General features: G+C 45.2%; 1 protein-coding gene across 2 annotated transcripts in view; it reads right to left on the bottom strand.

Annotated features, from left to right (window-relative positions):
• UBE2Q2 (ubiquitin conjugating enzyme E2 Q2) overlaps positions 1–7,433 on the bottom strand; it is a 72,272-nt gene extending 64,839 nt beyond the window's left edge. Inside the window, exon 1 of one of the 2 annotated variants that reach the window (XM_054041520.1) lies at positions 7,077–7,433. In XM_054041520.1, coding sequence (XP_053897495.1) covers positions 7,077–7,262 — 186 coding nt within the window. In that variant the 5' untranslated portion in view covers positions 7,263–7,433. The remainder of the gene's footprint in view (positions 1–7,076) is intronic. The other variant, XM_054041519.1, reaches the window with a different exon arrangement.
• Positions 7,434–15,034: the final 7,601 nt, after the last annotated feature.

Raw genomic sequence — 15,034 nt, 5'->3', positions numbered from 1 at the left:
CAAAGTAGGCAATAACTGTTTTATTAGATTCATTAATTTGGAAGTCAACTAGAACGATTTGTGGCAAGTAAAATAAAACCGCTAGTTCTCTGACATAAGGGCTATTATCAGTTCTAATACCACATCAAACAGAAGCAGCAAAAGTAGACATCCTTGTTGTGTACACCTTGTCAAATTAAATGGAAAAATAGTAATACTATTTACAAAGAGTGTCACTTGTAGGGCCACATAGAGCACATAAAGCTATTACTCAAATTCTGGCTCAAATGCAATGTTTTTGATAACATGAAAAACAAATGGCCACCCTAGGCCACTAAATGTTTTCTAGTTATCCAATGAAGTAATCCTAAACTATGTTTTAGTTTCTGTAGAATAAGTGAATAATGTTAATAAACCTGCAAAGATTACCAGTGACTAAGTTTTACAGAGACCACTTTGTCCGTGTTGGCATTGGGAAGCATTAATTCTAATCTGATTGAGCAAGTATGTAGGCTAGGAGGAAGAATGATCCAAAGGTTAGGGTACTAGCCTAAGATGTGGAGACCAAGGTTCAATTCTCTGCTCTGGGACAGACTTCCTGTGTGACCTTGGGCAAATCACTGTGCTTCAGTTCCCCTGTAATCTGTAAAATGGGGATATAGTACTTCCTTACCAAACAGGGATGCTTTGAAAATAACTATATTAAAGATTGTGAGGCACTCAGATACTACAGTGATGGGAACCATATAAGTACCTAAGCCAGATCAAACTTTTACATTGTCACCTGATTTCATTAATATCAATGAGCATTTAAAAAAAAAAAAAGCCTGTTTTGGGGGTCAGGTAGCCCCAAGCCTGAAAATATTTACTTGCTTCTTAGTTCACACATGCATGAGTAGTCCCCTAGACTTGAATGGGACTACTCAGATACTTACAGTTTGACACATGTAATAAACATCTGCAGCACTGGGGCCTATCATTGTGATGTCATGTGATATGTTGAGGCAATTTATCATATTATTAGAGGTACATTTTACAGAGGGGAAATGAAAGCAATTTATCTGCAAAACTCTTAATATAATCTTTAGGCCATAGATTCTTGCTACAGAGCAGCTGTAAATAACAAAACAAAAATTACAGAAGCTACAGACGTTTATAAACCTTTGTTCAGTTCTGGTGCAGTTGGAATTTTTTCCAAAAAATATTGTTCTAGCAAAGTTTAGTTTTTTCCAATTTGAGCTTTGCAGTGTAGAAGTATATTATGCAGCTAGAAAACTCAGCATTCTTTGAATTTTAGCATTCCTGTTCTTGAATTTTTTTTGTTTTTTTGCAGACGTGCATTCCTTAAAGAAGGAACACCTTACTATTTTATTATTCTCATACTTTGTTGCATAAATAAGATTATGATGCCTCCTTGCAACATGTCTAACTCTTTGGAATTTTATATATTTTAGAATTTGGGTATTAGAATATTCCTTTTCTTCAAAAAGGAAACAGGTCCAGTAACTTTTTCAGGTTGTTCCTTGTATTTATATGCTGCATAGGAAATAATCTGGACTCTAACCATCACTATAAGGATTTACCATCATACGAGAAGTTTGGTAGTTTCTTTTGAGTTGGTGGCTCATTCATTATGAAATTAGTTTTGTGTATAAACTGAGCATCCTTAAAAAAAAAAAAAAAAAGTTTCCAAATCATCCCCCTTCTAGGTATTGCCTTTAATATTAATACCCAGAAAAAAGGGTGCACGACGTGATACGCCTATATATATTTTTGTCTGTACTAAATTGTAAAAGGATTGTGGTGTTAAAAGGAGAAATTCTGCATTCTGAACCCAAACAGATAACAGAAAAGTATTAGACCGAAAAGTAAAGTCCTTTCTCATTGATTGCAATTATCTCCAGACACCACATCCTTTTACATCTTTCATAGTAGCTTGAACTCTGATTTAGCAGCAGACTACCTTTTCAGGAAAGGCAGAGGATCTGTCTTTCCATATGAAAAATAACCAAGTCCCAGAATAAGTCACTTACATGATTTGTGAACAGTAGTAGGTGGTACTGATTTGGGACAAAATTCACCCCATGTGCAGACACAGCTGACACAAGGACAATGTTCAAAATAGGCCCCATGTAAGCACTAAGTAAAACTTGAGCGGTGCATAAGACTTTTGCTGTCTGTCTAGGGATTAAATTTCATTCTTGGATAAACACTAGCTTAGACTAGAGTCCAATTTGTCCCTCCACTGCCAGCACTCTAAAGAGGTCTCATATCATACTACACAGATCTTTAAACTGTATATACAAAATTACTGTAACAGGTAAATTTTCGTAAGTTAATTGTAAGAATAGGTGCAAAGTGTTCTGATAGAAATGTGGTTTTTCAAGTGTGTGTCCATTTAAGTACAGAAGTGAGCCAAGAATTTAAAAACCACGAAAAAACCACACACCACTTGCAGAAAAGAAAATAAGAGTTCTACCTAAAATGCAGTCTCTGCATTTCAGATACCAGTTCATATGGGTAGTTCCTTCTCTTTCCGTGAAAAGAAAGCAGAACATCCAATCACAACACTTAACTTTTGGTACCTTACCAGACTTAGGCTGTGACATCTCGAATTGAAACTCTACAGCTCTCAAATAAAGACATGTTTATTGCTTTTCTATAACAATGCTTCTACCTTAAACTACTGATTTTAAGTCCACTGATTGGCTTTTTATTCAAAACACCCCAAGGGGAGAAGAGTAAATCCACATGGAACTTGTAACAGGCAAATTTTGTTCAGTCTGACTGAAACTGAGGTGCTGTCGCTAACCAATAAGGGAGCACAAAAAAGGTGGATGACAACTGTGGAGCAGAGATATTGCTCTTGGCACAACAAGTGGGAATGTAAAGGTACAAGGCCTGAACAAGTTCAATAATTAGATAGTTCTCAGAGAATCAGTATTTCTGACAGGGATGACTCCACCCTAAAATGCCTCTTTGAAACTAATAGGATTAACTATTTAAGGTCCAATATAGATCAATCTCCTGGCAAGGGTAAAGCAAACAGTTTCCTCAAAATCTGACTGGATGCCTACTTGACCAACTCCTATCCTATATCCAAAAGGTGATCTGCTATTAATTTAGTTAAATCTTAATTTTATTTCAGGGGTCTTTAAGAATTAGATGGATAACGTTTCTGGGAAGTTGTAGGAAACATTGAGCTTTGATAGTTCAACAAACTGATTTTCCAGTGAGATATTATTCCAGGCCTTCAAAGTGAAAATGTCATCTCGGTGGGAAATTCCAGGAGACACACGCTGCTAATCAAAGTATGTCAACTCAGCACACTGAATTCCTTGTGAGTACCTAATTTTTTTTAGCCGTATTCCCTCTGCTGTCTCTTTAGATTGGAGAGTGGAAAGAATTAATTAGAAGGAGATCTGATAACTTACATTTCTTTTAGGTCTTGGTCCAGAAGTTCTTGAAAGAACTTTGTTCCTTTGCAAGAGTGATCATTAGAAATATTAATAGTTTTCTTGCCCATACACAATACACAAGTGTTTATATAGCCACCACACTGTACATGTGGTATGACGGTCCCACAAGGTAGAACGTTTTTTGCTAATTGACACTATGCAAAGGATCACATGGTTAGTTGCTATTTATTTTCCCTTATAAATAGGAGTCTTTTGGCATTCAGAAACCTACTACTGTGTTAAGTAGCAAGCATATATTCCAAACTGATTAGCTGGGAAAGTTTTTAACACCACCTTTTAAAAAGTAATCAGCTAATGTTAGTCTCTGTGACATCACAAAGGAGGAAGGAAATAAACATTTAATGGCCTATGGAACTACAGTAGCACTTGCCAGGAGTCCTCTTCCAAAGTGGAAGAAAATATCCTTGAGGATTTTCAGTATTGTGAGGGTTAAGCTGTCTAGGAAAGGCAAACAGACTAAAAGTTACATATTTTCACTGTAATTCCAGAGCCTGGAGATAACTCCTCCATTAGCAATGGCTGAGTTTCTCCAGAGAAACTCACATGTTTACCATCGGCTTTTTATAACATTACAGGTTTGTGTGTGCTAACACTGTCATCAGAAAATATATTCTAGATCCTAGAATGCCTTTACCCAACTCTAGAAAAGCACTCTAGATCCCATGCAGGACAAGGGGTAAGAATTATAACTAGATACAACATCTAGAGACAAAACTGGCAGCACCTCGGAATTAAAACCGCAAGACTGAGTAGGAGTCTGCTACAGGGAATTCCCTTCACCACTTCAAGCCTTAATAGGAAGGCAAGTGCACACTTGTGGCAAAGCACCAGGCCTGGGAATCAGGAGACCAGGATTCTATTCTTGGCTGTACCACTGACTTCCCACGTGATTTTGTGAAAGTCAGCTTCTGTACCTCAGTTTCCATCCCCGATCTGTAAAACTGATTGAATAAGTCACTATTTATACTGTGAGAATTTAACTAGTTTTGTACAGCACCAACCTCCTTAGGCAGAAGTGCCAAATATAACTTCCAAGACACTTCAACTCTTACCACTTTGCAAAGCAGAAGCCTTGGCTTTTCTGTCTAAAACAGCCATTTTCAGTTCCTTTGTGGCAAGGTCACATGCCACTTAAACCAGCATAGCTGAGGTTTCAGCCCTTTGAGGCAAGTGACCATAACAGAACATAGTAAACAGACACCACTATAAGCTGGGGAAAGCTTAGGTCACACTTTACATTATTGGTTTCACACTCTGACATAAGACAATTAAGCAACTACCAAAAAGTACTAACCAAATTTCAACCTGGAATAAAAATATGTATGAGCCGCTGCCGAAAGTGGCCTTAGAGGTAGAAAAAGGCTAGAAACACCACAGCACAAACCCAGAATCCATTGCTACTGGCTGCTTTACTAATCATTTGACAGGAAAAACAACCCATCATCCTGAACTGATGTTACATGGTGCAGAAACACTATCTTTTATATTCTTTTCAGAAACTTATGAAAGAGGTCATGCTCTTGGTAAAGTAGCAATCAACCTCCTCAGCAAAAGAGCAATAGTTTTCTATTGAAATAAAGTTATTTATAGGAAGTCATGCAACTCATCTGATTTTTCTAGACATAGGGCTCCAAAACATGTTGCCTATTGCATTATAAAAAGTTACTGGTGTTTTCCAAAAAAGTAAGTACACTTGGATTAAGTGCCCTTCTATTCAGCTACTTGTAAGTACAAAACAAATTCCATGACATTTAACTGGCAAACCTGCAAATCCTTCTTTTAAAATATGTAGTTTTTTTTCCCCCTAAGCTAATTTAAGTAACTGATGATACAGGTAAAATGTGGTTGATTCTATTATATTGAAGAATAACTAATGTTAATATTGCAAGGCTGAGGGTTCCTAATATAATTAAATATTCAGCTTTCAGTACTTGGGCATTTGCCCAGTCAGACCCTTTGATGTCTGTTTGAAGACACTTTCATCCTTTTCTGAAAGACAATGAATTATGTTGTCATCTTTACTTTGACCCCCAACATACTAAATCTCAATTTCACCCAGTCAAGCCTTAAAGACAGTCTACCTTTAAGAACAGTCCTGCCGAACAGACTCGTATGTGTACCTATACATGTCTCCAATGCTGCAAAGTGAACCTAGAATGGCATTCTACATGAATTAGTTCCCATATGTTCAAATCCTTTTGCATGCTCAGGGTCTATATTATTTCTAAAGCTGGTAAGTAAACTTTTTTCTAAAATACCCCTTATCTATCTTTACCATAAGGAGCTTGCTCCCTAGTTTTACTCACTCATGTAAACAAAAAACAAAAACCCCAAAAATGAGTTATTCAAAACACATCCCCCTCCATGAATTTATTATGCAAGAAAAGTATTTTATTCAGCAAGCACTCCGTTTTATCCCTTTAAATGGGCAACAATTAAGTTTCCTCAGTCTCCTTGCTAACTCAGTCACTTTCAGAAGTGAAATCTCCTATTCACCATTACACACATTTTAAAATTGTATTTTAGAAATGCAGATACAGTAAATACCAGGCTGTAGAAGAAAACCAAAAGATCTATATGCCTTCTGCCCTCCAAGCCCCAAAACAACAGTTAGCTTTTCTGTGGCGTTCACTTGGCTGGGTCACACAGAAAAGCAAGTTGCTCAGCTCAGGCCTTGGTTTTGTATTGCGTATTCAGTAATGTGCACACACTCCACCTTCTTCCTGGGCTTCCACCTTTTGGGGGAGGGAGCAAAATACTTACCACGTCCCACTAAAATCCTTTAGGGAGAGGTACTTTTCTCCCCTGCAATCTCCTTTTTCCTTCTCCTCACCCCATGGGTTTTAGGGCACAAAACTAACAGCAGGAACGGTGGGGATACACAAGGGGGTGGCTCTCGCTCTCTCCAGGGCCTACACTCTCTTTGTTTAGGGCTCCCAGCTTCTCCAACTCCCGAACTAAGAACCAGACACGCAGCATAACTAATCAAGTGGTGGGCAAAACCCCTTTCTCCCCCCATCCCGCAGAATGCCCCCAGGCTAAGAGAGGCGACATTTTCAGCGGAGAAACAGAAAGCGGGGGTGCTGATTCAATACTTTATGAAAAGAAAAGAAAAGAAAAGAAAAGAAAAGAAAAGGGCAGCCCGAATCAGTGGGGGTGGGGGGCAGAAAGGGGTGTTTCTCCCCATCTGTAGGGGAATCAAGGCAGGGATAGGCGAGGCTCTGAAGAAGGCAGGCTACACGCGTAGTGTCTCGCCAGCGGCAGCCCCAGTGTGTCTCAGGACCGAGCTCGGAGGACGCCGCTGGCACACAGCTGGCATGCCCCCCGTGTACTGGTTGCTAGGTGCTGTGCCCCCCTAGGCACTGGGTAAACTCGCCCCCGCAGGCGATGGATTCACCTGGGTACCATATGCTGCTTCCCAATGGGGACGACATACCCCGGGGTGCTGAGTCACCCCATGCTAGGGGGCCGTGCCCCATACCTTAGGGGCAACGGCTACCTCTACCCCCTTCCCGTGGGTGCCGGGCGCCCTGCGCGAGCGCTGCGTGCCCCCACCCGCTGCTCCCGGCTAAGTGGGTGCCAAGTGCCCCCCTCCCCCGCCAGGGGCCCGGCCCGCACCGTGATGTTGCAGTGGATGGTGAGCGGCGCCGGCGGCGGCGGGCTGTTCCCCGGCGGCGGCGGCAGCAGCACGAACTGGCAGTGCAGCTCGTCCAGCTTCCAGGAGACGATGCGGAAGCGCTCGTGGTCCTTGTCGAAGATGGACTCGAGGAGCTTCAGCTCGGCCTTGAGCCCTGACACCGACATCCTGGCCTCATCTCCGGGCCCGGGCCTGCGCCACCTCGCCTCACGCGCCCCGCGCAGCTCGGCTCCGGCCCGGCCTGACCCGGCCGCGCCTGCTGGGCGGAAGATGGCGGGGAGCAGCCTGAGCCGGTGGAGGAAGCAGGAGCGGCGGCAGCTCCCTTTGTACCAGCCTCCAGCACCCTCTCACACATTTAAAAGGGCAACAGCGGAGCTAGCCACCCCCTCCCCAACCGTGCTGGGCCGGGCCCACCAGCCACCCCGCCCCACGCAACAGTGCAAGGGCGGCCCCTCCTCGCTCCGCTGCCTTCAGGCAGGGCTCCGTCCACGCGGGGCCCCCTACCCGCCACACATATAGCTGGGCAGGGTCTGTAACCCTTCCTCTCACCACCACCACCACCCCCCCAGAGGACAGTGCTAGGCCAGCCCCCTACTCACTCCCTTCCCCAGGACAGTGTTCACACACACACACAAGCAGTGCCAACCCATACTCATCCCTCCTCCCCCCACACAGCAGGGCAGGATTCAACCCTCCCCACCAGAGGGCTGGGCCATCCTTGCCCCCATATGTCCTCATCCCTCAAGCTGGGGCTGGTTTGGCCCCTTACCCCAGACACAGATTGGGGCAGGGCACTTAACTCACCCCTACCCGCATGAGACACATACCTCACACATCAGGGCAGGGCCCACCCACCCTCCTTGCTCACTTTCCCAACCATAGACCCAGCAGGCAGGATTGGCCTTCTTCCTCCTATCCCAGATACAACAAGGCAGGGCCCTTACTCATACCTAGCCCTGCCCCATGCACACCTCACACCAGGGCAGGGCTCATCTTCCTTGCTCATCTCCCTACTCCCACTCACACACCAGTGTAGATCCAGCTCTCTAGTCACTCTCATGTGCCAAGTCTGTGCCACCCCCTAATCTTTCCCCCTCCCCCAGACACATTCACCAGGGCTTACCTGCCTCCCTACTTCTCCACTCATACACACCAGAGTAGGGCTAGCCCTGTACTTACAACCCCTCACCCAGCAGCCACAGGGCAGAGTGGGGTCCCTACTCGCCTTCCCACTCCAAAGACATATATACTAGGCCTGGTCCAATCTGGTCCACTAGGTCTGCTACAAGAAGAACAGGAGTACTTGTGGCACCTTAGAGACTAACAAATTTATTAGAGCATAAGCTTTCGTGGACTACAGCCCACTTCTTCGGATGCATATAGAGTGAAACATATATTGAGGAGCTATATATACACACATACAGAGAGCATGAACAGGTGGGAGTTGTCTTACCAACTCTGAGAGGCCAATTAAGTAAGAGAAAAAAAACTTTTGAAGTGATAGTCAAGATAGCCCAGTACAGACAGTTTGATAAGAAGTGTGAGAATACTTACAAGGGGAGATAGATTCAGTGTTTGTAATGGCTCAGCCATTCCCAGTCCTTATTCAATCTTGAGTTGATTGTATCTAGTTTGCATATCAATTCCAGCTCAGCAGTCTCTCGATGGAATCTGTTTTTGAAGTTTTTCTGTTGTAAGATAGCCAACCGCAGCTATGCACATCAGGGCTGACCTGACTCCCTACTCCATCCCCATCCACTAGCCCTACCAGCTTCGTGGTCCTTGCAAAGGGTTTTCACTGTTCTGTAACAGCAACTCCTATCATGCCTGACAAACTCACTAGCCTTACCAGCCTCCCACTCTCTCCCCCAGCTACGGTGACCATATTTTCCTATACTGAATATGGGACACATAATAAATTACTTGTATTCAAGCGAGTTCAACAGTAATCAATCAAGAACTATGCTGTACAAACGTTCAAATTAACATCAAGTTGACTGAGCCCCCATTAAAAAATACTGTGTAGTTGAATTATTTTTATTTACCTTTTTATCTTTAAGGCTTTAGGGTTCACACAAGGAGGGGTTACACACCCACCCCTACCCAAACGCACATACATGGGGAGAGGTGACACACACACACACACACTTCTGTACACCTCTCTTACACGGGCGTGAGGAGTGGTGACTGACCAAGCTGAACCTCTTTGCCTGGCACTCTCTGCCCTCTATGCCTGGCTGGGCCCCCAGGATGGACCCGCCTCTCCTGGTTCTTGGCACTGCGTCTTCCCTATGCAATCCATGGGGGGCACACAGGGTCGCATGCCCCCCCCCCCAGATTTCTGCCAGGATTCACACCAGAATGTGGCCAGCAGCAGCCTTTCGGCACTGTGCACGAGGGAAGGGACGGGAGCTACTTCCAGTCACGGGGGTGGGGGAAGGAGGAAGGGATGACCTAGCCCCCATCTTTGCAGAGCTCATCTCTTCCTCCATGCTCCCACGCCTCTCTCCCCCCCCACACCACCCCGTGGCTGGAAGCAGCTTGTCCCTTTCTGCCCGCACAGTGTGGAAAGGCAGCTAACATCTCCAGGCTGCTGCTGGCCACTGACATAACCCAGGTGCCTCCGGTCCCCTGGATACAGCACAGGCAGGAAGGGGTTAAGCCCTAAAGATGCATTGTGCACCAGGGCCCAGGGAACCTGACTGCAGGGGCTTCAGCAAACCAGGCCAGAGGGAGCTCAGCAGGGCAGGGTGCCTAGGGGATGGAACAGACCTGTGCTCCCTGGAGGCATGACCCAGGGCAGGGGGCTGGGGGGGGAGCAAGTGCTAAGCCCCTGCCCCAGGGGGCTGCTGTGGAGACTGCAGGTCTAGGGCTTGAACAGGCTAGAAATCACTTCCCTCCAGCACCCCAGAGCTTAGATGAGGGGCAGAGAGGCTTCCCCGTGCCAGCACTGTGTGGGGCTTTGACACATGCAGGGCTTGGCTCCTCCTGGCCAACGCCCCAGGCCGGAGGGTCTTGGGCTTTTCCGGGGCACCAGCCCAGCCAGAGGCAGTGAGGGAAGGAAGGAGCCTGCCGGCCAGGTAAGCTGAGCATTCTGACCCAGGGCTGGTTCTCCACACAGCACTGGGAGCAGGATGCACCCCGCCAGGGGGCAGAGGAGGGAAATGGAGGAGCAGCAGGGCTGGGGGAGGCGAAGGGGCAAAAGCAGGGAGAGGACAGTGAGAGGGGAAGCACATAAAGGGCTGATGCGTGCAGGGCCGGCTTTAGCAGGTGCGGGGCCCCACGTCGGGAGGCGAATTGTCTAGCGCCCCCCCACCCCAATTCCACCCCAACCCCGCCCCCTCCCTGCTCCATTGGCTCCCTCCCCAAATCCCCGCCCTGGCCCCATGTCTTCCCCAAGCACGCTGCATTCCTCCTCCTCACCCCTCCCTCCCAGGCTTGCTGTGATCAGCTGTATGGCGGCGCAAGCGCTGGAGGGAGGGGGGAGAAGCAGGACGTGGCTTTTTTTTTTTTTCCGCTCCGCCAGCAGTCCCAGATTTTGCGGGGCCCTCTTAGACGCGGGACCCCATTCCGGGGGATCAGCCGAATCAGCTTAAAGCCGGCCCTGGATGGGTGGGCAGCACAGGCGACACATAACCAGCTGCTGCCTTGCGCCTGCCTGTACTTACCAGCCACTGCAGTGCACAGCCAGTTCCGGCCAGAAATGGGAGGGGGGCAAGGCCCTGTTGGCCAAGAGCCGGCATGCAACAGGGGCTGCGCTGATGGACCAGCAGGGGGAGCATCCGGCCCCGCCACCAGCATTGCACACTCACCCTCATCATCATCAGCCACTGAAACCCCCCACTCACTGCTGGTGGGAGGGTAGCTGGGATCCGGCCAGCAGCAGGATCCGCCAGTAGCAATAGGGGGAGACAGAAAATACAGGACAATTTGCCCATTTTTAAGAAAAAGTCAGGACATCTGCAGGAGGTCTTAAATATGGGACTGTCCGCTTAAAAACGGGACGTCTGGTCACCCTACCCCCAGCCATCCCTGCTCTGCTAATCCCACCAGGTTGCCAATTTCCCTCTAACTGCTCCCCAGCTCACACACACACAGTCTGCTGGGCTGCTTCTGTAAACTTCCCAGTTTACCCCCCCCCCTCCTGTTCTGCTCATTAGCAGCTTTTCAGTTATTCTTTATTAAACACAGTTATTGTAGTCTAACATAACATGTTTGTTTCTCCCATTGCTTTCCCCATCCCCTCAAAAAGCCCATAATCTTCCTTTCTCAATGGACTTGAATTGCAGCTTTCCCAGCAAAATTAATGTTTTACGTTGATTTCACTATCCCATTAATTCTTTAGTCTTCCAAAAGGTTCTCCAGCATAAGCAGGGAAGTAAAGGTCTGAAATTTTTAATGAAAAAGGGTCTGACAGCACACCACAAACTATGAGCTCAATCTTGTAAGGTGAGGAGCACTCTAGCCCTTATCAAGCAAAACAGCTGTGCACCTGGCTAGCTTTAATCATATAAGTAGTCCCATTGAACTCAGATCAAATTAGGATCAGAGTTCTCAGCACCCTTATATCCCTCCATCACAGATATGTCTTCAACATACAGAGAAGCATGGAACTAGTACCCAGCATGCTTCTCTACACTAGCAGGACAGGGCAATGTTGGCCAAAGGCAAACCTCTACTTTTAAAAAGGTGGCATGGGGTCTTTTAGCATCCAGAGTGTGGACAGGACCTATTTTTTCAGGTTTCATTTGAAAGATCTTCGGATCTGATGAGGTTCATTTGTATTTCTAACACTGTATGAAGCTGTGACAATATGAATACATTAGATGATTATATTTCACAATCTATATAAATTTCTTAGATTGTGAGCCCCTCAGATCAAAAACTTCCTGAGTGTTTTGAAAGCACCTAGTACATGGAGGGCAATGCTCCATATAAATAATACACAAGAGGGTTTATTTTAAATTGAGATTTCTAAATGTCCCATTTTGAAATAAAGTCCCAAACCAAAGTCCATTTCTAAACACTTCCAAATTTTGAGGAAAGTTAGATCTAGATACAAACGATTTAGATAGTCTCACTCTCTCTAGCAGTCCAAACCAAAATACTGGATTGGAAAGAAACCCCGTTCCTCGGTCCAGCCATATGACAATAGAAAAGAATCACAGAGTTGAGTTCTTCTAAGACTGAACATGGAACTTTATTAGAATAAGGAAAACTATATTATCTCTAAAGCTGATCTATTTAGATTTGTTATAGAGTTTCTGCCTAGATCCTTCCCAGCCCCCTTCTGCCTGCCTTCCTGCTACAGATTTAAAGAAACAATACACGTCTACACAGACTCCACTCTTCTATAAATCTCCCATCACAGTTATCTATATTTAGTTCTACATTGTTCAAGCTGCAATGTAATAGGACCTCCTGTGAATTCATTCCTGTGATAAAGACCTTCAGAACACATCAGGGATCCTTTGCTCTCTGGAATAAAGTATACTGCTTTAGAGGTGTATGAAGTTCTTCATCATGTCTGATTCATCCCTATTGGGCTGGGATTGTGTGCCGAGAGCCACATCTAGGTAACACAGGAGCCTTGAATTATTTGGCATCTAAAGTTAGCAGGGCATGAGGAGATGGAGATAGATAGTGAATGGGAGAGGCTTATCCATGAGGAGATCCTCAGGAATGTTGTGTGAGATTCTATCAATCACTCCTGGCATTATGGAGGCATCTGTACTGACTTCATAGTCAAGGCTGCATTGAGATTATTTTAAGCAAGACTAAAATTCCTTTTTGCACACTTCAGTGATTGAATTTAGTCTCAAAATTTAGCATAGTGGACAGTTTTGACTTCAGAGAACAATTATACAATTTATAAAGTAAATATTTACTAATTTTTGTAGAGGTTAAATTTTGAAATTCTCCCTTTGAGAAATTTTGTCCTGTTTTCATCACATTTCTTTGGGTTCATCCAGCTAAATAGCTACAGACGCCACAAACTGTGCCCCCACCCAAAATTAAACACGAAAAAGGTAATTCCCTTATTTAGGGTAATTTAACTGAATTTCACTAAGAGTAGCCAAAGAAACTGCTCGGCTCCATCAGCTACTTTTTCCTGCTGCTGCTTTCTTGCCTACAGCTGACCAGAAAACAGGAAAAACATCATCAGAAATTTTGGGTTCTTTTTTCTTTTTTTGTTGACATTTTCTTTCCTTCAGCATTTTACAACCAGCTCTGTCCCTGACTCATCAGTGGCACATATGCCTAGCGAGCATATGAGGCTGGCTAGGCAGCAAAGGGGTATGTGGAGGGGAATCTCTGGGAAAGAGATGGGAATCTGGGGTGCCATTGGGGAGGAGGTGAGTGGATGTAGACAGGAGAGGCAGAGTAGCACAGCTTTGTGGGAGTTATCAGGGGACTCTGGGAAGGGAATTATCAGTGAAGGGATGAATGTCATGGTTAGTCAGACAGTCTTTTTTTCCTGTGAATTCTGTCAGCTCTTGTTGCATTTCCACTTTTACCCCTCAACCTCCTACACATTTTATGCAGAGCGGCTGCTCTTTTTATTGAGACTCTGCAACCTGGCACAGGATCTATTTCTTTCCCTGGAAGTATTTTACAGATTGCTGATGCTTGTCCAATTCTCTCCCTAGCCTTTAGAAAGGTTCCCACAGTCTGGGCCCCAATGCAGCTCCATGAGAGGGTTGAATTGGTTGGTGAGTTTCAGCAACAGAAGTTGTTGAGGAAAGAGCTGCCATTTTAGAAACAAGTCCCCCTCCCTTAATATCTTTGAGTCATGGAGGAGGGGGAGAAGAGGAAGGGAGAGGCTTATGGGATCTGAGGAGGAGTAAATTGGTTTTAATGAAGGAGGAGGTTATTTATCAGACCACTTGCTAATAGCTGGATCCCTGAACATGAACACACACTGTTATGGTTTTACGGAGGCAACAGCAGAACCCTGAGAACAGAAAAAAATAATTGCCATAGCCCATGTAGAAACAGACGAAGCCAAGAACCTGGCAGCTTGGGCACAGGAAGGTTCCATCATGAACAGAAAAGCAGTGGATCAAACACAACTTGGAGCCAAGAGGGCTAGTGTCAAGATCCTCCTTGCTCAGGCTATGATGATTCAAGCTGTCCAGGTCACTTCAGGCACCCAAGTTTTAGCCAGGCCACTGAAACCTCTGAACCACTGCCCAGGACTCAGAGAATCAAAATCTCTGCCAGGATACTGAAGCCACTTTCAAATAATCTGAGGACACCAATGCAACTGATCAAGACATAAAAGGCACTGAAACTACGGCGCAGGGCATCAATGTAATTCCAAAAAACACTGGGCGACTCCATGCATATGGTGGATATGCAATAGCTTAGCCCCTCAAATAACTGGATTACTTACAAAAGATATAGTTCTCATGAAATGACATTTCAAAACCTATTTACATCTTCACCCAGCTAGGGCAGCTGGTTTTGCTGTTGCCCAGGCTTTCATGCAGAGGTGTTGGGGAGATGTCAGTAAGCACTTGGATAGCATGGTGATGAGTTCAGTATAAAAACGCAGAGAGACAGATAGGCAGAATGGTCAAAGGACTGCAGAAGAAAATTTCAGTTACACTTTCTCTTAGCCCTTTCTTGAGCCTTTTGTGGCTAACAGTAATAGGGTCAAGTATCTCCTTAGCTAGGAAGTTTTTGCTCAGAATATGGAAGAATTTTATAAACTCCATAACCCTAAGTAGGAAACATCAAACATTTTTTAAAGATTTCATTAGTACCCCTAGGTTTGTAGCTCTGACTATTTTTTGTGAAGTGCTGAAATAGTCAGTAGGTCTCTGCAAACTGGGGCTAATGATACTTCTCTGCCACAGAGGAAGGTTGTGGAGTTTAATTCATTAGTAGAAAGGTGTTATAGAAATGCAAAGCAATGTTACTCACAATATCAAGA

The sequence above is a fragment of the Malaclemys terrapin genome, chromosome 10 (assembly GCF_027887155.1).
Source record: "Malaclemys terrapin pileata isolate rMalTer1 chromosome 10, rMalTer1.hap1, whole genome shotgun sequence".
Taxonomy (NCBI): Eukaryota; Metazoa; Chordata; order Testudines; family Emydidae; genus Malaclemys; species Malaclemys terrapin.
This window is presented reverse-complemented; position numbering and strand designations above follow the sequence as displayed.